The sequence below is a fragment of the Oncorhynchus keta genome, chromosome 28, assembly GCF_023373465.1.
Source record: "Oncorhynchus keta strain PuntledgeMale-10-30-2019 chromosome 28, Oket_V2, whole genome shotgun sequence".
NCBI classification, from domain to species: Eukaryota; Metazoa; Chordata; class Actinopteri; order Salmoniformes; family Salmonidae; genus Oncorhynchus; species Oncorhynchus keta.
Genome location: NC_068448.1, coordinates 63559884 through 63584404, shown reverse-complemented (window position 1 = coordinate 63584404; position 24521 = coordinate 63559884). Strand labels below are relative to the sequence as shown.

At 47.7% G+C, this 24521-nt stretch overlaps 1 protein-coding gene across 1 annotated transcript in view; it reads right to left on the bottom strand.

Moving 5' to 3' along the window:
• ctnnd2a (catenin (cadherin-associated protein), delta 2a) overlaps positions 1-24521 on the bottom strand; it is a 389747-nt gene that overhangs the window by 37659 nt on the left and 327567 nt on the right. Inside the window, exons 18-20 of the mRNA XM_052483548.1 lie at positions 22903-23076; positions 22642-22792; positions 10706-10958 (exon numbers count right to left, since the gene is read on the bottom strand). Coding sequence (XP_052339508.1) covers positions 10706-10958; positions 22642-22792; positions 22903-23076 — 578 coding nt within the window. The remainder of the gene's footprint in view (positions 1-10705; positions 10959-22641; positions 22793-22902; positions 23077-24521) is intronic.

Here is a 24521-nt window from a genome sequence, read left to right as displayed (position 1 = left end):
TCATGAATAGAAGTGCGATGCTTGAAGTAGCCTAACCATTCATTTTATAGGTCAAAGCATGGCTGCACTATTCTACACATATAGCTAGAAACTGATTCTTATTCTATGCCAAACATGTCCTGCTGGAGATAAACATAGTTCCTAACCACAGAAGATTAATGGGGGCCTATTGGGTGGAATGAACACATATCTGACCCTGTTTCAGTTGTTAGGGGCAACGTCTACGGAGAGCAACATCACTCACTGTCAAGTTACACCAATGTGTTACCCAGAATGGACTGCAGTGAACTCCATAGTGACACATCAACACACAACCCTGATGTAAGGATCTTTCTGACAACTGTTCGGTGTAATAGCAACCATCAGAACACCCTGCTCGGTCTCCCATAGTGACAGGGTTTATATTCTGATAAAATAAGCGCTGTGTTTTGTCAGTACTCATAGACACACAGACTCATGAGACACTGCGTTCACCACGTAAATAACGCACCACAAACCCTCTTACTATATCTAGTCCCTGTGGGAAATGCTTGAGAAGTTAGGCCCTAACCGCAGTCACCCTAGAAGCATCCTAACCTAAACTGAGGAGTGTGTGTGACTGTGTGAGTGCAAGCATAGCCCACCTCACTTTTGCTACATGTGGTGTGTGTGTGCGTATGTACAATGCATTTGGAAGGTATTCAGACCCTTTTGTTAGGTTACAGCTTTAATTTAAATGGATTAAATCAAACATTTTCCTCATCAATCTAATCACAATGCCCCATAATGACAAAGTGAAAACAGGTTTTAAGATATGTTTGCAAATAAAAAATAAATAAAAATAAAGACCCTTTGATTCATCTTTGAGGTATTTCTACAACTTCATTGGAGTCCACCTGTGGTAAATTCAATTGATTGGACATGATTTGGAAGGGCACACACCTGTCTATTTAAGGTTCCACAGTTGACAATGCACGTCGGAGCAAAAACCAAGCCATGAGGTCGTAGGAATTGTCCTTAAAGCTCAGATACAGGATTGTGTCGAGGCACAGATCTGGGGAAGGGTACCAAAACATGTCTGCAGCATTGGATGTCCCAAGAGCACAGTGGCCTCCATTCTTAAATGGAAGAAGTTTGGAACCACCAAGACTCTTCCTAGAGTCAAACTGAGCAATCGGGGGAGAAGGACCTTTGTCAGGGAAGTGACCAAGAACCCAATGGTCACTCTGACAGAGCTCTAGAGTTCCTCTGTGGAGATGGGAGAACCTTCCAGAAGAAAAACCATCTCTGAAGCACTCCGGTAATCAGGCCTTTATGGTAGAGGGGACAGACGGAAGCCACTCCTCAGTAAAAGGCACATGACAGCCCGCTTGGAGTTTGCCAAAAGGCACCTAAAGGAATCTCAGACCATGAGAAACAAGATTATCTGGCCTGATGAAACCAATATTGAACTCTTTGGCCTGAATGCCAAGCGTCACATCTGGAGGAAACCAGGTACCGCTCATCACCTCGCCAATACAGTCCCTATGGTGAAGCATGGTGGTGGCAGCATCATACTGTGGGGATGTTTTTCAGCGGCAGGGACTGGGAGACTAGTCAGGATCTAGGGGAAGATAAACGGAGCAAAGTACAGAGAGATCCTTGATGATGATGAAAACCTGCTCCAGGGCGCTCAGGATCTTAGACTGGGTCGAAGGTTCACATTCCAACAGGACAACGACCCTAAGCACACAGCCAAGATAATGCAGGAGTGGCTTCGGGACAAGTCTTTGTTGGAGTCGTGCCTGGCCGTGCAGTCATGAGTGAACAGGTAGTACAAGAGGGGGCTGAGTACGCACCCCTGAGGGGCCCTTGTCTTGAGGATCAGCGTGGCGGATGTGTTGTTACCTACCCGTACCACCTGGGAGCGGCCCGTCAGGAAGTCCAGGATCCAGTTGCAGAGGGAGGTGTTTAGTCCCAGGGTCCTTAGCTTAATGATGAGCTTTGAGGGCACAATGGTGTTGAACGCTGAGATGTAGTCAATGAATAACATTTTCACACTGGTGTTCCTTTTGTCCAGGTGGGAAAGGGCAGTGTGGAGTGCAATAGAGACTGCATCATCCGTGGATCTGTTGGGGCAGTACGCGAATTGGAGCGGGTCTAGGGTATGCGGGAGGATACTGTTGATGTGAGCCATGACCAGCCTTTCAAAGCAATTCATGGGTACAGACGTGAGTGCTACGGGTCGGTAGTCATTTAGGCAGGTTAACTTAGTGTTCTTGGGCACGTCTGCTTAAAACATGATGGTATTACAGACTCAAACAGGGAGAGATTGAAAATGTTAGTGAAGACACTTGCTAGTTGGTCAGTGCATGCTCGCAGTACACGTCCTGTTAATCCGTCTGGCCCTGCGGCCTTGTGAATGTTGACCTGTCTAAAGGTCTTACTCACATCGGCTGCGGAGAGCTTGATCACACAGTCTTCCGGTACAGCTGGTGCTCTCATGCATGTTTAAGTGTTATTTGCCTCGAAGTGAGCATATAAGTAGTTTAGCTCGTCTCGGCTTGTGTCACTGGGCAGCACTCGGCTGTGCATCTCTTTGTAGTCAGTAATAGTTTGCAGGCCCCGCCACATCCGACGAGCGTCAGAGTCAGTGTAGTGCGATTCGATCTTAGTCCTGTATTGACTTGCCTATTTGATGGTTAGTCGGAGGGCATAGCGGGATTTCTTTAAAGCTTCCGAGTTAGAGTCCCGCTCCTTGAAAGCGGCAGCTCTAGCTTTTAGCTCAGTGCGGATGCTGCCTGTAATCCATGGTTTCTGGTTGGGGTATGTACGTATGGTCACTGTGGGGATGACATCATCTATGCACTTATTGATGAAGCCAATGACAGATGCGGTGTACAATGCCATTGGAGGAATGCCATTGGAGGAATGCCATTGGAGGAATCCCGGAAAATTCCAGTCTGTGTTAGAAAAACAGTCCTGTAGCTTAGCATCTGCTTCATTTGACCACTTTTTATTGATCTAGTCACTTGTGATTCCTGCTTTAATCTTTGCTAGTAAGCAGGAATCAGGAGGATAGAATTATGGTCAGATTTGCCAAATGGAGGGTGAGGGAGAGCTTTGTATGCATCTCTGTGTGTGGAGTATAGGTGGTCCAGAGTTATTTTACCTCTGGTTGCACATTTAACATGTTGATAGAAATTAGGTAAAACTGATTTAGGTTTCCCTGCATTAAAGTCCCCGGCTACTAGGAGCGCCGCCTCTGGGTGAGCGTTTTCTTGTTTGCTTATGGCAGAATACAGCTCATTCAATGCTATCTTGGTGCCAGCCTCTGACTGTGGTGGTATGTACACAGCTACAAAGAATATAAATGAAAACTATCTCAATAGGTAATGTGGTCTGCAGCTTATCATGAGAAACTCTACCTCAGGCACATAATGGCTCGAGACTTACTTAGATATCGTGCACCAGCTGTTGTTTACAAAAATACATAGACCGCCGCCCCTTGTCTATCCTGCCAGTACATCGTATGACCAGCCAGCTGTATGTTGATATTGTCGTCGTTCAGCCACGACTCCGTGAAGCATAAGATGTTACAGCTTTTAATGTCCCATTGGTAGTTTAATCTTCCCAATAACTTGTCCATTTTATTGCCCAAAGATTACATGTTTTGCGAGCAGAATTGAGGGGGTGGGGTTTATTCGATCGCCTCCTACTCCTCAGAAGGCAGCCTGCCTTCCGGCCTCTCTTTCTCCGCCTCTTCTTCAAGCAGATCACTGGGGTCGGGGCCTGTTCCCAAGGGAGCCGTATATCCTCCCCCCCAGGCTCGTCAGAGTCGTGAAAGAAGAAAAAGGATTCTGCCAGTTCGTGGTGAGTAATCGCAGTACTGATTTTCGGTAATAAGAGACGGTAGCGGCAACAATATGTACAAAAACAGTAAAAAAATAAGTTAGAAACAACGCAGATAAACAAACCAAAAAACACAATCGGTTGGGGGCACGTAAAACGTCTGCATTCTGCTCCGGTGCCATTTTAGATTTTTTTAAACTATTTTTCTAATACAAGGTATCAGGTGTTGTGACCAATTAAAAGGCACAAATACCATAACTACTCTCTGGGGAAGTGGCTATCACTACCTTGGAAAATTGCTAAAATTGACATACAGTGGGGAGAACAAGTATTTGATACACTGCCGATTTTGCAGGTTTTCTTACTTACAAAGCATGTAGAGGTCTGTCATTTTTATCATAGGTACACTTCAACTGTGAGAGACGGAATCTAAAACAAAAATCCAGAAAATCACATTGTATGATTTTTAAGTAATTAATTTGCATTTGATGGCAGGTTTGAAAGCTGTTATCAAAATGGATATTGCGTTGGAAGTGGAGCCAATTTTGGGGTTGGATAATCCTTGCGAGAATCATGGACAGTGGGTATTACGTAACATATGGAAATTGGCAGTATATATGTTTACAGATAGTCCAACTTTGTATCACACCGCATTTAAACAATTGCTAAAAGGGTGTACAACCAGCAAAACAAGAGATAACATATTTGGGAGTTTGAAAGTCACGAAGCACATTACACGTGAACGAGTAGGAACCATGTGTTATTTGGCACGACCAAACACTCCTCACAGAATCAGGAAAACCCTAGGGGTTTTAATCTTGTGAAAGACTTTATTCCGTCTTATTCTGAAATAGATTCATAGAATTGACGAAAGGGAGGAGGGGTCACGAGTAATTAAAGTGGCCTCCCTGTGAATAGAAGTTATCATGTTTGTTTTGACTGTAATTTAAAACTTTTTGTTCACCTGGTAAAGTAACGATAGACGGAAAGACAGAGGTAGAGTATAGTAGAGACTGTAGAGGGAAACAAGTGTTAGAGTGGAGGGGAAATGTACTGGGTGATGGTGATTGAGAGGGCTTCTGAGTTAAAGGAAACAAGAGATGTAGACTAGTGAAGGTAACAAAGGGAATGGGAAGTTAATTGGAAAGTAAGAATTTCTAGTATGACTTGTTTGGCTTGATTACGTTTTGGCAAAGTGAAAACAAACAAAAAATGTTTTTCTATTTATTTGAAATGTTTCATGAGGCAGTTGCCTTGGGAGAGCAGTAAGTGAAATTCTGCAGTTTTATAAAAGTATATAGGTATCGGATCCGGCCGTAGAGGAAGTTCCCAAATAAGTAAGGCCTGGCCATTGGTTTGTTTGTTTTGCCCTACATATTACCAGCACACCCAACGGTTATGAATATTTGTTAGTGGTGTTAATACCGTGTTTGATTTATTGTGTGGGGTCTTTTTTAATTTGGTTCTAAACCAGGTAAGCAGAATTATGGAAATGGTTTAGGAAGAACAGGGATAGGAAAACGAAAGAAAATACTTAATAGGGTTGACTGACCTATGTGTGATTCTGACCATGAGAATGAGAGAGAGCGCTGACCAGAATGAGGGATACCTGTCTCTAGTCTATTTTACCATTATCTTTGTAAGGACCGACGCCGGACAGGAGAAGCAGGGACGGGGAGTCAAACATTTATTCAGGAACAGACATAGAACACGACACAAACAGTGTCAGCACACGGGTAATCAAGGACATATGACAAAGAATCAGTCCCGAAGCAGGGAACAGAGCTAGGGAACAGACAGATAGAGGGAGGCAATAGCACAAGTAATAGAGTTCAGCTGAGTCCAATGAGCGCAGATGCATGTGACGGAGAAAGGCAGGTTTGCGTACTGATGGTGGCTTGATTGCCGACGTGACAATACCCCTAGAGGGGTCCCACGCAGGGTCCCACCTGGGCGAGCCGGCCGAGACATGGGCGCCGAGCTATCCATCCGGGGGTAAACTCCCGTAGAACCGGCAAGGGCGTGGGAGCCTGGCGAGCTGGCTGAGGCATGAACGCCTGCCGATCCTGCTGAGGTGGAAGCCCGATGATCCGACGGAGACGTGACAGTCTGACCAGCCGGCTGGGCGAACAAGACCTGACGATCCGGCTGAGGCCCGACGTGGGATGGGCACCTTCCGAGCCAACCGAGGCAAGGAAATCTCTCGAACCAGCTAGGGCGTGGAAGCCCGATGAGATGGCTAGGCACCCCCGGATCCATTGGCGGCAACCCAGGACCAATGTCACCAGCAACCGGAACGCCAGTACTTCCTGATGCTTCGTGTGATGGCTTCGGGTGATGTCAAAAGTGTATTCAGGAACAGACATAGAACACGACAGAAACAGCGTCAGCACACGGGTAAACAAGGACATATGACAAACATCAATCCCGAAGCAGGGAACAGAGCTAGGGAACAGACAGATATAGGGAAGGCAATAACACAAGTAATAGAGTTCGGCTGAGTCAAATGAGTACAGATGCGCATGACGGGGAAAGGCAGGTGTGCGTACTGATGGTAGTTTGATTGCGTAATCCTGGAGAGCCTGGCGCCCTCGAGCGCCAGGGAAGGAAGAGCGGGAGCAGGCATGACAATACCCCCCCTCCCATCTAGGGGCGCCACCCAGCGTCCCACCTGGGCGAACCAGCCCGAGACATAGGCACTGGGCAAGCCGGCTGGGGAAGGGGGAGAAAGAGCGGGAGCAGGCATGACAGCGTCCCACCTGGGCGACCCCCCATCCCCTCTAGGGGCGCCACCCAGCGTCCCACCTGGGCGAACCAGCCCGAGACATAGGCACTGGGCAAGCCGGCTGGGGAAGGGGGAGGAAGAGCGGGAGCAGGCATGACAATACCCCCTCCCCTCTAGGGGCGCCACCCAGCGTCCCACCTGGGCGAACCAGCCCGAGACATAGGCACTGGGCAAGCCGGCTGGGGAAGGGGGAGGAAGAGCGGGAGCAGGCATGACAATACCCCCCCTCCCATCTAGGGGCGCCACCCAGCGTCCCACCTGGGCGAACCAGCCCGAGACATAGGCACTGGGCAAGCCGGCTGGGGAAGGGGGAGGAAGAGCGGGAGCAGGCGTGATAACCTTATGGGATACAATTTCCGTATTGAGTTATCAAGAGTTGTAATTCTAATTTGATGTGTTATTCTAATTTGTTTATTTTGGATTTAACAGGCAGTGTTTTTTATTTGTATTACTGGTTCCCCGGGGCCCTTTGGTAGATATGCAAATGTATTTCTTCACATGTCTGCATATAAAAGGAAGAAAAGTCTTTCCCACCTCTACTTTTATATGAAGAAGTGTATTGCTGTTGTTGTGTTTGTTTGTTTTTGTCTTGTTTTGATATAAATCTCATCAGATTGGGTCTGTAGTACGGTCGGGATTTTCCCCCGAAGGGGTAACTCTGCGGGGAGGTCGTCAGTATGATAAAGGGATTATAAGCAAATTTGCTAAATCAACACACTTGTTGAAACCAATCCTCAGTCATTTGTGTAAGTGCTGTGCTTGTTGAATGTCCTTCCCTATAAGTGTGCTGAAAGTCTGTTGTCAATTTGTTTACTGTAAAATAGCATCGTATCTGGTCAAACACAATTTTTTTGAAAACTTTATTAAGGATTGATTGGTAACCGGCTGATTGGTCAGCTATTTGAGCCAGTAAAGGGGGCTTTACTGTTCTTAGCTAGCATAATTACTTTTGCTTCCCTCCAGGCCTGAGGGCACACACTTTCTAGTAGGCTTAAATTGAAGGTATGGCAAATAGGAGTGGCATTATCGTCCCTTATTATCCTCAGTAATTTTCCATCCAAGTTGTCAGACCCCAGTGGCTTGTCATTGTTGATAGACAACAATATTTCCTTCACCTCTTCCACACTCACTTTAGGGAATTAAAAATGACATCAGTTGGTCAGATATACTTGGATGTGTAGTGTTGCTGGCATGTCATGCCTAAGTTTGCTAATCTTGCCAATGAAACAATAATTAAAGTATTTGGCAATATCAGTCAGTTTTGTGATGAATGAGCCATCTGATTCAATGAATGATGGAGCTGAGTTTGCCTAATTTGTTCCCAAAATTTCATTGAAGGTGCTCCAAAACCTTTCACTATCATTCTTTATGTCATTTATCTTTGTTTCATAGTGTAGTTTCTTCTTCTTTTTATTCAGTTTAATATAATATATAATAATATAATATATAATAATATAATAATAATATAGTGGTCCCTGTAGCTCAGTTGGTAGAGCATGGCGCTTGTAACGCCAGGGTAGTGGGTTCGATTCCCGGGACCACCCATACGTAGAATGTATGCACACATGACTGTAAGTCGCTTTGGATAAAAGCGTCTGCTAAATGGCATATATTATTATTCAGTTTAGTCACATGTCTTCTCAATTTGCAGTATGTTTGCCAATCGGTTGTGCAGTTAGACTTATTTGCCATTCCTTTTGCCTCATCCCTCTCAACCATACAATTTTTCAATTCCTCATCAATCCACCCCTATTACTAGCCTGTTCAACCTCTCTTTCGTGTCGTCTGAGATTCCCAAAGATTGGAAAGCAGCTGCGGTCATCCCCCTCTACAAAGGGGGGGACACTCTTGACCCAAACTGCTACAGACCTATATCTATCCTACCCTGCCTTTCTAAGGTCTTCGAAAGCCAAGTCAACAAACAGATTACCGACCATTTCAAATCTCACCATACCTTCTCTGCTATGCAATCTGGTTTCAGAGCTGGTCATGGGTGCACCTCAGCCACGCTCAAGGTCCTAAACGATATCTTAACCGCCATCGATAAGAAACATTACTGTGCAGCCGTATTCATTGATCTGGCCAAGGCTTTCGACTCTGTCAATCACCACATCCTCATTGGCAGACTCGAAAGCCTTGGTTTCTCAAATGATTGCCTCGCCTGGTTCACCAACTACTTCTCTGATAGAGTTCAGTGTGTCAAATCGGAGGGTCTGCTGTCCGGACCTCTGGCAGTCTCTATGGGGGTGCCACAGGGTTCAATTCTTGGGCCGACTCTCTTCTCTGTATACATCAATGATGTCGCTCTTGCTGCTGGTGAGTCTCTGATCCACCTCTACGCAGACAACACCATTCTGTATACTTTTGGCCCTTCTTTGGACACTGTGTTAACAACCCTCCAGGCAAGCTTCAATGCCATACAACTCCTTCCATGGCCTACAAGGCACCTGCCCGCCTGTCCAACATCACCACTCTGGACGGCTCTGACTTAGAATACGTGGACAACTACAAATACCTAGGTGTCTGGTTAGACTGTAAACTCTCCTTCCAGACCCACATGAAACATCTCCAATCCAAAGTTACATCTAAAATTGGCTTCCTATTTCGCAACAAAGCATCCTTCACTCATGCTGCCAAACATACCCTTGTAAAACTGACCATCCTACCAATCCTCGACTTCGGCGATGTCATTTACAAAATAGCCTCCAATACCCTACTCAACACAGAGGGCACAGGGCCAGATATGATGTGTCTTTTATTAGTGTCTAGCAGAGAGTCAATCAGCTCTTTGAAATCCAGTTTCAACTGTTCAAAGCTGCACTTCATAATGTCATTAAATCCCACATGGTCTACGATAGAATCGATGTCCATGTCATGGCGTAGTACATTCAGGAGCAGCTTAGTAATGTAATTTATTCGAGCTCTGGGATAATTGTTTTTGCACCAGGAAAAGTCACATTTCCTACCATGGAGCTTCCCAAAATCACGGCTGGTGAGAAGGGCGACGATATCCGCCCACTCCCACACTTCACAGGATGGTGCAGGAGATGTAGAAGCCCCGCTCGAGCCAGAGTAGGGACGGAAGGTTGCCGACATCGACTTTGAAATCTTAGGGGAAAGAGCAGGAGTAGACACGGCGACCGCAGACACAGGTACCCCCAGCGATGAAGGTGCAGGAAGATCAGGCTCTAGGGCGGCAAACTATTTGTTCTTTGTATTCGCTCCGGGCCTCTAGTTAGGAGCACAGACTGCATTGGGGAAGGCCCCTGTCTTCGGTTTCCACGGCTCGTGACATGCGACCATCGCTGATTATGTCCCTCTTGCTGTGCACCTTCGACTCCACTATCAAATGGGGGAGGAGATGGCTCCCCTGGTGAGCAAACTCCGGGCAACACCGGCCAGGCGGATAACAACAAAAGACAAGACAGAGATGCATCCAACATGTGTGAACGCTGTCCATCCACCGGCGTAGAGAAGGTAAACATTCCACTCTGCGTTTTCCCCAGTCTCTTACGTACCCTGGCGACCTGCGTGATCAAGGAAGCCACCTCAAGTCTCCAATCCTCGACAAGCAAACAATTGCAGCATTGGAACTCTGAGCGATCCAGTTTGTCCCGAAACAAAGCGTAGTAGATACATCTCCTACAGCGTTGGAACCGTTCATTTATTCTCCAGACAAAGAGGGCTCCATTGGAAAACTCATCTAGGACTAACTTTGTTAGCTCGATGGCGAACTCTAGCAGCTTTGCTAGGTTAGCAGCTCTTTCAAACAGACTCTAACCTAACAGCTAAGTGGGATTTTGGGATTGCGGTCCGAGCTGTTAAAAGATGTCGTGGAATCCATGCAAAAATAAGTTCAGCATTTATGTTTAACAAAAGATTGGTTATGTTTAGTAACAATAACAAACTGAGTGTTTCCAGTATACAGTGTTCAGCTGCGCACTCTGATGACGTCAGGACCAAAACACAGTGTGTAGTTTGATGAGCGGGAAAAAACATTTTAGAATAAGGCTGTAATGTAACAAAATGTGGAAAAAGTGAAGGGGTCTGAATATTTTCTGAAGTACTGTATGTGTGTGTGTGTGTGTACGTGTGTGTGTGGTCGCTTACTTGTCTCCTTTGCTGCGAGCGATGCCGATGAGCTTCTCTATCCCGCCAGCGTCTCTCAGTGCTTTGGCGTTTTCCATGTTCTTAGTGATGACCTCATGCAGAGCGCAGCAGATAGCCGTTATCGTATCGTCTGACATGGTCTTACCGGGTGCCATCGGGCCCCCGGTACCTCCACTAGTCCCACCACTGCCCCCGGTACTGTTGCTGCTACTGCCAGGTAACCGGTGGACCAGGTCACGCATGGCGTATTTACCTGAGAGGAGAGCGGGACAAGAGTTAGTGCTTGGGTTAGAAATCTGAATGTCTGAAAGAGTATGCTTGTGTGTGTGTCAGGAAAGTGACAATCCTCATTGATGTGGCCTGTGCTCTCCAGAGGTTACAGCCTTGCCACACGTATGCCAGAGTCGGCATGGGTTTGAATCGACTCACTGCCCTTTGACTCCACTCTCCACGGTCTTTCCACCACTTTACTATCTCTTCAATAAAATGATGAAAGGAGTGGGACTGCCCCACTCCTTAAAAACAAAAACGAATTAAAAACAATCCTCATTCGTTCAAAAACAACCATATTTTTTCCTCCTCATCTCCCTGTCTTGTCTTTAACAATCAAACATTACAACACTTCTTCATTGATTGTTTGAGCAACTTCCTGACACTGTAGTTAAGGACAAATAATGTTATCTCTAAATCCCTAAACCTGTCCTCAGTCTCTCTCAGCTTGGCCTGTCTGTCCTCGGATTCTCTCAGCTTGGCCTGTCAGTCTCTCTCAGCTTGGCCTGTCTGTCTCTCTCAGCTTGGCCTGTCTGTCCTCAGTTTCTCTCAGCTTGGCCTGTCTGTCCTCAGTTTCTCTCAGCTTGGCCTGTCAGTTTCTCTCAGCTTGGCCTGTCTGTCCTCAGATTCTCTCAGCTTGGCCTGTCAGTCTCTCTCAGCTTGGCCTGTCTGTCTCTCTCAGCTTGGCCTGTCTGTCCTCAGTTTCTCTCAGCTTGGCCTGTCTGTCCTCAGTTTCTCTCAGCTTGGCCTGTCAGTTTCTCTCAGCTTGGCCTGTCAGTCTCTCTCAGCTTGGCCTGTCTGTCCTCAGTCTCTCTCAGCTTGGCCTGTCAGTCTCTCTCAGCTTGGCCTGTCAGTTTCTCTCAGCTTGGCCTGTCAGTCTCTCTCAGCTTGGCCTGTCTGTCCTCAGTCTCTCTCAGCTTGGCCTGTCAGTCTCTCTCAGCTTGGCCTGTCAGTCTCTCTCAGCTTGGCCTGTCAGTTTCTCTCAGCTTGGCCTGTCAGTCTCTCTCAGCTTGGCCTGTCTGTCTCTCTCAGCTTGGCCTGTCTGTCCTCAGTTTCTCTCAGCTTGGCCTGTCAGTCCTCAGTTTCTCTCAGCTTGGCCTGTCAGTTTCTCTCAGCTTGGCCTGTCAGTCTCTCTCAGCTTGGCCTGTCTGTCCTCAGTTTCTCTCAGCTTGGCCTGTCAGTCTCTCTCAGCTTGGCCTGTCAGTCTCTCTCAGCTTGGCCTGTCTGTGGAGCAGCCCTCTGATGAAGTCAACACACTGTGACTCATCTGGTATTTGGAAGAAGAGATTGACGTGGACGGGAGGAAATGAAGGGAAGAATCTGACATTAAAAGAATAGGGAGATGGAGAGAATGAAGAGAGCGAGGGAATAATTAAGAAGTCTGAGATGTCAGTATGCAAGAAAAACCTGAGTAAGAACCGAATGGAGGGAAGTATGGTAGGAAAGAAGGGAGGGAAGGAGGGAGGGAAGAATGAGTCTACTCTACACATTAGCCACATTACTCGTCCATCACAATTCATCATTTCACATAATGTCAACATTGACACACATCTAGGAGGCGGACATCTTTCCCTGATGATGACTCTTGAAGATGTCTCATCATCGATGAATGATAAACATGACATGTAAATAATAGTGTCGACACACTGGTGAAGAGCTGCTTTTTCAGACTGACTCATCCTCTCTGGAGAAATGTCAGTTGTCCATGTGAGTGGATGGTTACCTACACAGGAAATTGGAAGTCAATGGGTTCAGTGAAGATGGAGGAATAAAAAAAGCTGTCAATGTTTCAGCAGCACAGGACTAGGAACCCAGAAAATATACCGTATCTCTGCAGTGGCTTCTATCAAACTGTTTATTGGAGTCTCAAACTGGAGGTGCTGAGGCAAAGTTGGTTGCAGAATATAAAGGCCTATAAACATAAAAGGACTATCAAAGTTCATACACACTCTTAGAAAAAAGTGTTTCAAACTGGTTCTTCAGCTGTCCTGACAGGAGAACCCTTTTTGGTTCCAGGTACAAACCTTTTTGGTTCCAGATAGAACCCTTTTGGGTTCCATGTAGAACCCTCTGCAAAGGCTTCTCAATGGAACCCAAAATAGTTCTACGTGGAACTAAAAGGGTTCTACCTGGAACCAAAAAGGGTTATTCAAAGGGTTATCCAATGAGAACAGCCAAAGAACCCTTTTAGGATTTAGACAGCACCTTTTTTTTGCCATCATTTTTGTCATCATTTGTTATCATTGCAATTCACAAGACCCGTCTTCCCACTGCTGGTAACTCCTCTCTCTGTCCTAAAGGTTCTGTATAGATAATAGTAACACATTTTAATCAGGGCTGGTGAGATTCCTGCTGTGTCATGCAAACAGCTTAAAACATCAACGCACCCCAATCATTTACAACATGAAGGAAAAAACACAAGCCCAGACACACAGTTTCCTAAGCACCACATATTATTAGCAGAGAGTGGTGAGTTAATTGGGGAAGTCTTATCTGTCCTGGCAGGCTGAAGAGAGAGAGACTGAATGGACTGTCTTCACCGAGAGGACAATACCAAGACTGACTAAACCTCTATAAACCTGGGTGAGCCTACTCTACTGGCCAGGGTTTGGTGGGAGACAGAACTGATAAGAGGAGGGAGACAGAACTGATGAGAGAGGGAGAGAGAGAGAGAGAGAGAGAGAGAGAGAGAGAGAGAGAGAGAGAGAGAGAGAGAGAGAGAGAGAGAGAGAGAGAGAGAGATAGAGAGATATAGAGATAGGGCGGGGGGGGAGACAAGGAAGCAAGGAATTATGTATTTTCACAAAACCCCGAACAGGGCCTTGGACTAACCTTGCCAGTGGCTGAACCTGGGTGTTTCATTATTATAACATTAATAAAGTGTGATATGCCTCATTGACTACAGGGGGCACCATATCACAAGCAACCAGGTTAGCAGTGGTGTGAAGTACTTAAATAAAAATACTTCAAAGTACTACTTAAGTTGTTTTGGGGGTATCTGTACTTTACTTTAATATTTATCATTTTGACAAGTTTTACTTTTACATCACTACATTCTGAAAGAAAATAATGTACTTTTTATTTTCCCTGGCAGAAAAAGTACTCGTTACATTTTGAATGCTTAGTAGGACAGGAAAATGGTCAAATTGCACACTTATCAAGAGAACATCCTTAGTCATTCCTACTGCCTCTGATCTGGCGGACTCACTAAACAAAAATTCTTCATTTGTAAATTATGTCTGAGTGGTTGAGTGTGCCCCTGGCTATGTGTAAATAAAATAAAAAAACATGAAAATGGTGCCTTCTCGTTTGTTTAACATAAGGAAGTTGAATTGATGTATACTTTTACTTTTGATACTTAAGTATATTTAAAACCAAATACTTTTAGACTTTTACTGAAGTAGTATTTTACGGAGTATATTTTTTCTAAAATATCTTTACTTTTATTTAAGAATGACAATTGGGTACTTTTTCCACCACTGCAGGTCAGTCAACTAAAGTCCGTCTGGAACAATTATTTAACCATGGATTAAATTTCCCTGCTACTGTAAATTCTTTAATAACATATGGACATATGGAAATGTGGGTATATATAGTACCCGGCTATAGGGAATTAACTAGCCTCATGCACTTCAGAATGGATCTAAAACGGACTGTTCTCCGAGGCCCTTTACGGCGTGAATCCACTTCAAGCCAGGTCTGCAAATGTCACTGTGAAAGATTAACATTGGCCAGACAGATACTGTATATTACTGACTTTCCCGAGCAATAATGGATGAATGGATACCAGAAATCACCCATTTCTCCAAAGTGAATGGCCAGCAATGTGGGCAATGCTTCCTCTTTAGGAGATACGGAAAAGGAAAAAGCCCACAGACATCAAAGATAAAACAAAGCTGTTTAAAAGCGGTTGGAAACTAAGGTAAATTGGAAACTCTAGCTATTAGAGATAGGAGTTTCAGCGAGTGCAGGATTTCACACCTGTAATATCTGTCTCTCTGAGGCTGCTTTGATGTGGCTGGGTGACAGGACAGAGAAGATAAGCTCTTCCGCTGAAATATTCCCCTTCTGAATACCTGTGGCTGCTCCATTAAAATGAGACTGCCGTAGGTGATACGAACACACAAACATGCGGGCACGTTGGCCCGCACACACGCTCGCACACATGCATGTGAACACACATACACACAGCACATTCACGAATGCACACGCACCTGCACACACACATGCACGCACACATACACACACACACACACGAAAGAGACAGGGGTTGATAATACACGTTTGAAATGTGGTGAAATGAAATGTGATGAATATAAACTTAATTTTGTAATCCCTGTCTGGAATAGCGATGCCATCCTTAGTAGTGATGGAATGAGTTTCAGATTTGTAATTATATTCCAGATTACTTCACCACAATCTATGTTTACTTCTGACAGAATATACCGAAAGAACTTTGAAACGTTCCAAGTACATGGCTGACAAATCTTGTTAATGTAAGCCATCCCTGGCGCCATAACTCTGTAAGTACACATTAGAATGACCATCTACGTACTCGTTCTCTCATGATGTATATAAGTCTATTTCCAACCCTACAGGCTGGTAGGGGAAGCAGGGCGGACTGGCAGAAAGGAGATGTAACGGGCAAATCGAAAGTGAAGTACAGTCACACGTGGCACTAATCCCATAGAGAGAGAGCACGAGTGAGCAAAAGAGTGTATGACTAAAGCTTACCAGATCATTTCACTCACACTCTGTACTCCAGAGTTAGTTTCTCTTTGGCACTCCTTTGTGTTTTGTTAGTGCAAAAATGTCTGCGTGTGTATAAGTGTGTGTAGTGAGTCTCTAGTTAGACGGTGCCCTGCGGAAACTGACTCCTCCGCACCCTCAGTGTGTGCCTGTGTGTGTGTGTGCCCTGCGGACTGTGACTCCTCTGCAGATTCAGGAACCTGTAATTAATGGCCGCCTGCAGCTCCCTCCCTGTGTTTCCACGGTAACCCTCCTGCGCACTGATGTCATCATCCCGAGACACAAAGAGAGGAGCCACAAAGAGAGGACTACATGAACTAATATACATAGGACCCAGACATAGAGAGAGACAAAGAGATAGATAGATATACATATAGAGAGAGAGAGACAGAGAAACATAGTGAGAGAGAGAGAGACATAGAGAGAGACAGAGAGAGAGACAGAGAGAGAGATAGAGAGAGAGAGAGAGGGAGAGGATGGGAAAGGGGAAGAGAGAGGGACAGAAGGAGCGAGAGGAGAGAGAGAGAGAGATAGAGAGAGACAGAGAAAGAGATATAGAGAGAGAGAGAGAGAGAGGGAGAGGGTGGGAAAGGGGAAGAGAGAGGGACAGAAGGAGCGAGAGGAGAGAGAGAGATAGAGAGAGACAGAGAGAGAGATAGAGAGAGAGAGAGAGAGAGGGAGAGGGTGGGAAAGGGGAAGAGAGAGGGACAGAAGGAGCGAGAGGAGAGAGAATGGTTCCATGGCGGACTACATAAGCTAATATACTGTAGCAGGTCTGAAACCAGACACGGAAAGATGGGACTCGGGCGAGAGTGAGGGAGAGGGGAGAAGGAGGGAAGGTAGAATGGTCAGGGGTGGAGGAGAGAAGGAGGGGAAGTAGAATGGTCAGGGGTGGAGGGAGAGGAGAGAAGGAGGGGAAGTAGAATGGTCAGGGGTGGAGGGAGAGGAGAGACGGAGGGAAGGTAGAATGGTCAGGGGTGGAGGGAGAGGAGAGAAGGAGGAGAAGTAGAATGGTCAGGGGTGGAGGGAGAGGAGAGACGGAGGGAAGGTAGAATGGTCAGGGGTGGAGCGAGAGGAGAGAAGGAGGAGAAGTAGAATGGTTAGGGGTGGAAGGAAAGGAGAGAAGGAGGGGAAGTAGAATGGTCAGGGGTGGAAGGAAAGGAGAGAAGGAGGGGAGGTAGAATGGTCAGGGGTGGAGGGAGAGGGGAGAAGGAGGGGAGGTAGAATGGTCAGGGGTGGAGGGAGGGGAGAGAAGGAGGTGAAGTAGAATGGTCAGGGGTGGAGGGAGAGGAGAGAAGGAGGGGAGGTAGAATGGTCAGGGGTGGAGGGAGAGGAGAGAAGGAGGGGAAGTAGAATGGTCAGGGGTGGAGGGAGAGGGGAGAAGGAGGGGAGGTAGAATGGTCAGGGGTGGAGGGAGAGGAGAGAAGGAGGTGAAGTAGAATGGTCAGGGGTGGAGGGAGAGGGGAGAAGGAGGGAAGGTAGAATGGTTAGGGGTGGAGGGAGAGGAGAGAAGGAGGGGAGGTAGAATGGTTAGGGGTGGAGGGAGAGGAGAGAAGGAGGGGAGGTAGAATGGTTAGGGGTGGAGGGAGAGGAGAGAGGGAGGAGGGGAAGTAGAATGGTCAGGGGTGGAGGGAGAGAGAGAAGGAGGTGAAGTAGAATGGTCAGGGGTGGAGGGAGAGGGGAGAAGGAGGGGAGGTAGAATGGTCAGGGGTGGAGGGAGAGGAGAGAAGGAGGGGAGGTAGAATGGTCAGGGGTGGAGGGAGAGGAGAGAAGGAGGGGAGGTAGAATGGTCAGGGGTGGAGGGAGAGGAGAGAAGGAGGGGAAGTAGAATGGTCAGGGGTGGAGGGAGAGGGGAGAAGGAGGGGAGGTAGAATGGTTAGGGGTGGAGGGAGAGGAGAGAAGGAGGTGAAGTAGAATGGTTAGAGGTGGAGGGAGAGGAGAGAAGGAGGGGAAGTAGAATGGTCAGGGGTGGAGGGAGGGAGAGAAGGAGGGGAAGTAGAATGGTCAGGGGTGGAGGGAGAGAGAGAAGGAGGTGAAGTAGAATGGTTAGGGGTGGAGGGAGAGGAGAGAAGGAGGGGAAGTAGAATGGTCAGGGGTGGAGGGAGAGGAGAGAAGGAGGGGAAGTAGAATGGTCAGGGGTTGAGGGAGAGAGAGAAGGAGGTGAAGTAGAATGGTCAGGGGTGGAGGGAGAGGAGAGAAGGAGGGGAGGTAGAATGGTCAGGGGTGGAGGGAGAGGAGAGAAGGAGGGGAAGTAGAATGGTCAGGGGTGGAGGGAGAGGAGAGAAGGAGGGGAGGTAGAATGGTCAGGGGTGGAGGGAGAGAGAGAGAAGGAGGGAAGTAGAATGGTCAGGGGTGGAGGGAGAGGAGAGAAGGAGGGGAGGTAGAATGGTCAGGGGTGGAGGGAGAGGAGAGAAGGAGGTGAAGTAGAATGGTCAGGGGTGGAGGGAGAGGAGAGAAGGAGGGGAAGTAGAATGGTCAGGGGTGGAGGGAGAGGAGAGAAGGAGGGGAAGTAGAATGGTCAGGGGTGGAGGGAGAGAGAGAAGGAGGTGAAGTAGAATGGTTAGGGGTGGAGGGAGAGGAGAGAAGGAGGGAAGTAGAATGGTCAGGGGTGGAGGGAGAGGAGAGAAGGAGGGGAAGTAGAATGGTCAGGGGTGGAGGAGAGAGAGAAGGAGGTGAAGTAGAATGGTCAGGGGTGGAGGGAGAGGAGAGAAGGAGGGGAGGTAGAATGGTCAGGGGTGGAGGGAGAGGAGAGAAGGAGGGGAAGTAGAATGGTCAGGGGTGGAGGGAGAGGAGAGAAGGAGGGGAGGTAGAATGGTCAGGGGTAGGAGAGGAGAGAAGGAGGGGAAGCTGGAGGGAGAGGAGAGAAGGAGGGGAAGTAGAATGGTCAGGGGTGGAGGGAGAGAGGGGAGAAGGAGGGGAGGTAGAATGGTCAGGGGTGGAGGGAGAGGAGAGAAGGAGGGGAGGTAGAATGGTTAGGGGTGGAGGGAGAGGAGAGAAGGAGGTGAAGTAGAATGGTCAGGGGTGGAGGGAGAGGAGAGAAGGAGGGGAGGTAGAATGGTCAGGGGTGGAGGGAGAGGAGAGAAGGAGAAGGGGTCAGGTGAGGTCAGGGGTGGAGGGAGAGGAGAGAAGGAGGGAAGTAGAATGGTCAGGGGTGGAGGGAGAGGAGAGAAGGAGGGGAGGTAGAATGGTCAGGGGTGGAGGGAGAGGAGAGAAGGAGGGGAAGTAGAATGGTCAGGGGTGGAGGGAGAGGGGAGAAGGAGGGGAGGTAGAATGGTCAGGGGTGGAGGGAGAGGAGAGAAGGAGGGGAGGTAGAATGGTTAGGGGTGGAGGGAGAGGAGAGAAGGAGGGGAAGTAGAATGGTCAGGGGTGGAGGGAGAGGAGAGAAGGAGGGGAAGTAGAATGGTCAGGGGTGGAGGGAGAGGGGAGAAGGAGGAGGAAGTAGAATGGTCAGGGGTGGAGGGAGAGGAGAGAAGGAGGTGAAGTAGAATGGTCAGGGGTGGAGGGAGAGGAGAGGAAGGAGGTGAAGTAGAATGGTCAGGGGTGGAGGGAGAGGAGAGAAGGAGGGGAGGTAGAATGGTCAGGGGTGGAGGGAGAGGGGAGAAGGAGGGGAGGTAGAATGGTCAGGGGTGGAGGGAGGGAGAGAAGGAGGGGAGGTAGAATGGTCAGGGTGGAGGGAGAGGGGAGAAGGAGGGAGGTAGAATGGTCAGGGGTGGAGGGAGAGGAGAGAAGGAGGGAAGTAGAATGGTCAGGGGTGGAGGGAGAGGAGAGAAGGAGGGGGAAGTAGAATGGTCAGGGGTGGAGGGAGAGGGAGAGAAGGAGGGAAGTAGAATGGTCAGGGGTGGAGGGAGAGGAGAGAAGGAGGGGAAGTAGAATGGTCAGGGGGGGGGGAGGAGGGAGAGGAGAGAAGGAGGGGAGGGAGTAGAATGGTCAGGGGTGGAGGGAGAGGAGAGAAGGAGGGGAAGTAGAATGGTCAGGGGTGGAGGGAGAGGGAGAGAGGAGGAGGTAGAATGGTCAGGGAGGGAGGGAGAGAAGGAGGGGAGGTAGAATGGTCAGGGGTGGAGGGAGAGGAGAGAAGGAGGAGGTAGAATGGTCAGGGGTGGAGGGAGAGGGGAGAAGGAGGGAAGGTAGAATGGTTAGGGGTGGAGGGAGAGGAGAGAAGGAGGGGAGGTAGAAGGGTCAGGGGTGGAGGGAGAGGAGAGAAGGAGGGGAGGTAGAATGGTCAGGGGTGGAGGGAGAGGAGAGAAGGAGGGGAGAAGGTCAGAATGGTCAGGGGTGGAGGGAAAGAGGGGGAGAGGGGAGAGGAGGGGAGGTAGAATGGTCAGGGGTGGAGGGAGAGGAGAGAAGGAGGGGAGGTAGAATGGTCAGGGGTGGAGGGAGAGGAGAGAAGGAGGGGAGGTAGAATGGTCAGGGGTGGAGGGAGAGGAGAGAAGGAGGGGAGGTAGAATGGTTAGGGGTGGAGGGATGTCTGAGGATGAGAGAGGTGAAAGGGAGGGAAAGAGGGGGGAGAGGAGAGAAGGAGGGGAAGTAGAATGGTCAGGGGTGGAGGGAGGGAGAGAAGGAGGGGAGGTAGAATGGTTAGGGGTGGAGGGATGTCTGAGGATGAGAGAGGTGAAAGGGAGGGAAAGAGGGGGGAGAGGGCAGAAGGAGGGGAGGTAGAATGGTCAGGGGTGGAGGGATGTCTGAGGATGAGAGAGGTGAAAGGGAGGGAAAGAGGGGGGAGAGGAGAGAAGGAGGGGAAGTAGAATGGTCAGGGGTGGAGGGAGAGGAGAGAAGGAGGGGAGGTAGAATGGTTAGGGGTGGAGGGATGTCTGAGGATGAGAGAGGTGAAAGGGAGGGAAAGAGGGGGAGAGGGCAGAAGGAGGGGAGGTAGAATGGTCAGGGGTGGAGGGATGTCTGAGGATGAGAGAGGTGAAAGGGAGGGAAAGAGGGGGGAGAGGAGAGAAGGAGGGGAGGTAGAATGGTCAGGGGTGGAGGGAGAGGAGAGAAGGAGGGGAGGTAGAATGGTTAGGGGTGGAGGGATGTCTGAGGATGAGAGAGGTGAAAGGGAGGGAAAGAGGGGGGAGAGGAGAGAAGGAGGGGAAGTAGAATGGTCAGGGGTGGAGGGATGTCTGAGGATGAGAGAGGTGAAAGGGAGGGAAAGAGGGGGGAGACGACCCTGTTACACTTCAATACATTTTTGTTTTACTGTATGGCGGCATCATACATCACCCATAGCTGCTAGAGCTAGACGATCTGTCTCCACTCTATTCCCCTGAGAGAAAAGACCTCCTCTGTCTCCTTGGCACACGCATGCCAATTTCACGTGTGTCAAATTACCAGCTATAAGTAAATTGTAGCAAGCGATGTCGCTGACAGTTATTGAGTCAAAATGGGATTCAATCGCCACATAACCATACATTATACAAATCCAACAGATGAATAGGAGAGACAAACAAAAACTTGACAGATCAGTTGAATAATGCCAGGTGATGTTGAAAATACGACTAAATCACATTACTGCTATAAAACTGAATAAAACAAACACGCTGTATATCCTCCTAACAACATCTTAGCTTTCTTTTTCTCTTTCCTTCTGTGTATCCCTCTGTCTCTTTCCCTCTCTCCTCTTATCCCCTCTTACTTTCCTCCAGTCAGCATCCTACCTGACAATGATAAAAGAGGACAGTACTCCGGTGGCCGTGAGAATCGCAGGTAATTGTCTCGACTGTTTAAATCTAAAATCACTACTGCTCTATCAACGCTAAACCACAACGGCACAACACTGCTTAACCACAACAACACTGCTTTTCCCAATGACACAGCCTTTTAGTGTTGACAGCACCAAAGGCTTAACACAACTTAGAAGTTAGTGGGAAATATGAGATGTTTGACAATGCTCGTAGGTTGAATCCACACAATGGGAAATGACAAAGGACTAGCACAGAAAACAGTCTTAGTGGCAATCAGCTTGATGGACGTTTTTGACGCTTAGCTTTTTCCAATGCCTTTGTTGTTTGTCAAGGTTGGAATAGCTTCTATACAGTACAAAGGTATTCTCTGTCCTACCCGTTGCTATTTGTCATTCAAGCTCATAAAATGGGATATCTAGAATAATAATGTGCAAGCATTCTATAGGAGTAACACTTACGATTTTGTCATTTCAAGGTTGTGAAATAGATTCTATATTGTATCAGGTGTACATACGGTAACTGCAGGCTTTCTTTGTGTTTAACTATAACATTAAACTTAATGAACATCCTGTTGCATATAAACCTCTATACTGTATTCCCTGCTGTCCTCACATATAAACTCAACCACTACCCTAGAGCACACTACCCCCCCAACCCGCTCTCTCTGGTTCAATAGAATTACTACCAATATAAGCTGTGTTATACAGCGCCGCTGAATTACTACGAAGTGTATTCAAACGAAACCGCTCGACAAATTGGAATTGATTTTCCCGTGAATTTGTGAGGGATTACATTATTCAGCCTGGCGTCTCTTGTGGTGCAGAGACCAAAACAACACACTGTGTCTTTCTGTTAAAGCTAAACGCTGGGTTATGCCTTCCACTCCTATACAGGAGACGGCAGACATTGTAACTAGGGTAATATTTTTATTCACCCCCCTAATGGTTAAAGTTGGAATTGGGTTTAAAATACTGATGCTAGACCTGTGGTTAGGGAACAGTTCTACCTTGAGCATATCTGTACAAAGCCAAAGATCTTAGTATTGAATCGGGAGGCCTTGTGAGGTCTGTACAGTGGGACAAGTAGACAGTCATTAGCCGTGATTAGCTCTGATTCAGAGTCCATCACCCTCCTTTGATCTGCCCAAATCACTAATGCCACTGAAGACTCCTCAGATGCAATCGCTCAGTTATACTGACAACCCACAGCTGACCAGAGCTGATGCAATGTGAAGTGTGTGTGTCTTACCTATCAGTTCTTTGTTTCTGATGTCCAGGGCCATATTCCTGAGTGCGGTGGCCACGGCACACACCACACGGTCATTGTCTATCCTCAACAACTCCACCAGGATAGGAAGGCCTTTCTCTTTACGCACCGCAGCCCGGATATACACAGACCACTGGAGAGAGGGGGAAGAGTTAGACTGACGGACCACTGTAGAGGGAGGGGAAGAGTTAGACTGACGGACAGGAGGGGTTGAGTTAGACAGTACAGTAGGATCACCCCTACCTTCCAGCTGCCTGCAGCCAGGTTCTGCAGGGCTCCAGCCGCTCCCTCCAGTGTATCAGGGTTGGAGCACTCTGAAAGCAGGGTGAGGTAGGGCTTCACTATGGACGGGTGCCATAACATCTGTACCCCTTTAGGAGGGTCAGCTGAGTCTTGGAGAGGGCCTACACCATCCCACTATAGGAGGAGGGGGGGAGAGGGGCAAGAGAGATAGAAAGAGCGAAGGGATAGGAGTGAGGGGGTTGTGGGGGTAAGGAAAAAGAGAGTTAGCAATAGGGAGAATAGTATTCTCCACATCTATCTCTGCGCTTTCATTAGCAATATAGCTGTGTATGCCCCTCAAATTCCCACTTCTCTGTAGACTAAGACGAGGCAGTACACCCTCCATCAACAGCTCTGAGTGTATATGTCAAGATAGAAACCCTTTCCCTTTGATCAATCAATCAAAGGGAAAATCTTCATGATGCCTAATCTAGGTTCTGATCTGCCTAATATAGGTTCTGATCTGCCTAATCTAGGTTCTGATCTGCCTAATATAGGTTCTGATCTGCCTAATCTAGGTTCTGATCTGCCTAATCTAGGTTCTGATCTGCCTAATCTAGGTTCTGATCTGCCTACTCTAGGTTCTGATCTGCCTAATATAGGTTCTGATCTGTCTAATCTAGGTTCTGATCTGCCTAATCTAGGTTCTGATCTGCCTAATCTAGGTTCTGATCTGCCTACTCTAGGTTCTGATCTGCCTAATCTAGGTTCTGATCTGCCTAATCTAGGTTCTGATCTGCCTAATCTAGGTTCTGATCTGCCTAATCTAGGTTCTGATCTGCCTATTCTAGGTTCTGATCTGCCTAATATAGGTTCTGATCTGCCTAATCTAGGTTCTGATCTGCCTACTCTAGGTTCTGATTTGCCTACTCTAGGTTCTGATTTGCCTACTCTAGGTTCTGATCTGCCTAATCTAGGCTCTGATCTGCCTAATATAGGTTCTGATTTGCCTACTCTAGGTTCTGATTTGCCTACTCTGGGTTCTGATCTGCCTACTCTAGGTTCTGATCTGCCTAATCTAGGCTCTGATCTGCCTAATCTAGGTTCTGATCTGCCTACTCTAGGTTCTGATCTGCCTAATCTAGGCTCTGATCTGCCTAATCTAGGTTCTGATCTGCCTACTCTAGGTTCTGATCTGCCTACTCTAGGTTCTGATTTGCCTACTCTAGGTTCTGATCTGCCTACTCTAGGTTCTGATCTGCCTAATCTAGGCTCTGATCTGCCTAATCTAGGTTCTGATCTGCCTAATCTAGGTTCTGATCTGCCTAATCTAGGTTCTGATCTGCCTACTCTAGGTTCTGATCTGCCTAATCTAGGCTCTGATCTGCCTAATCTAGGTTCTGATCTGCCTAATATAGGTTCTGATCTGCCTAATCTAGGCTCTGATCTGCCTAATCTAGGTTCTGATTTGCCTACTCTAGGTTCTGATCTGCCTAATCTAGGTTCTGATCTGCCTACTCTAGGTTCTGATCTGCCTACTCTAGGTTCTGATCTGCCTAATCTAGGTTCTGATCTGTCTAATCTAGGTTCTGATCTGCCTAATCTAGGCTCTGATCTGCCTAATATAGGTTCTGATCTGC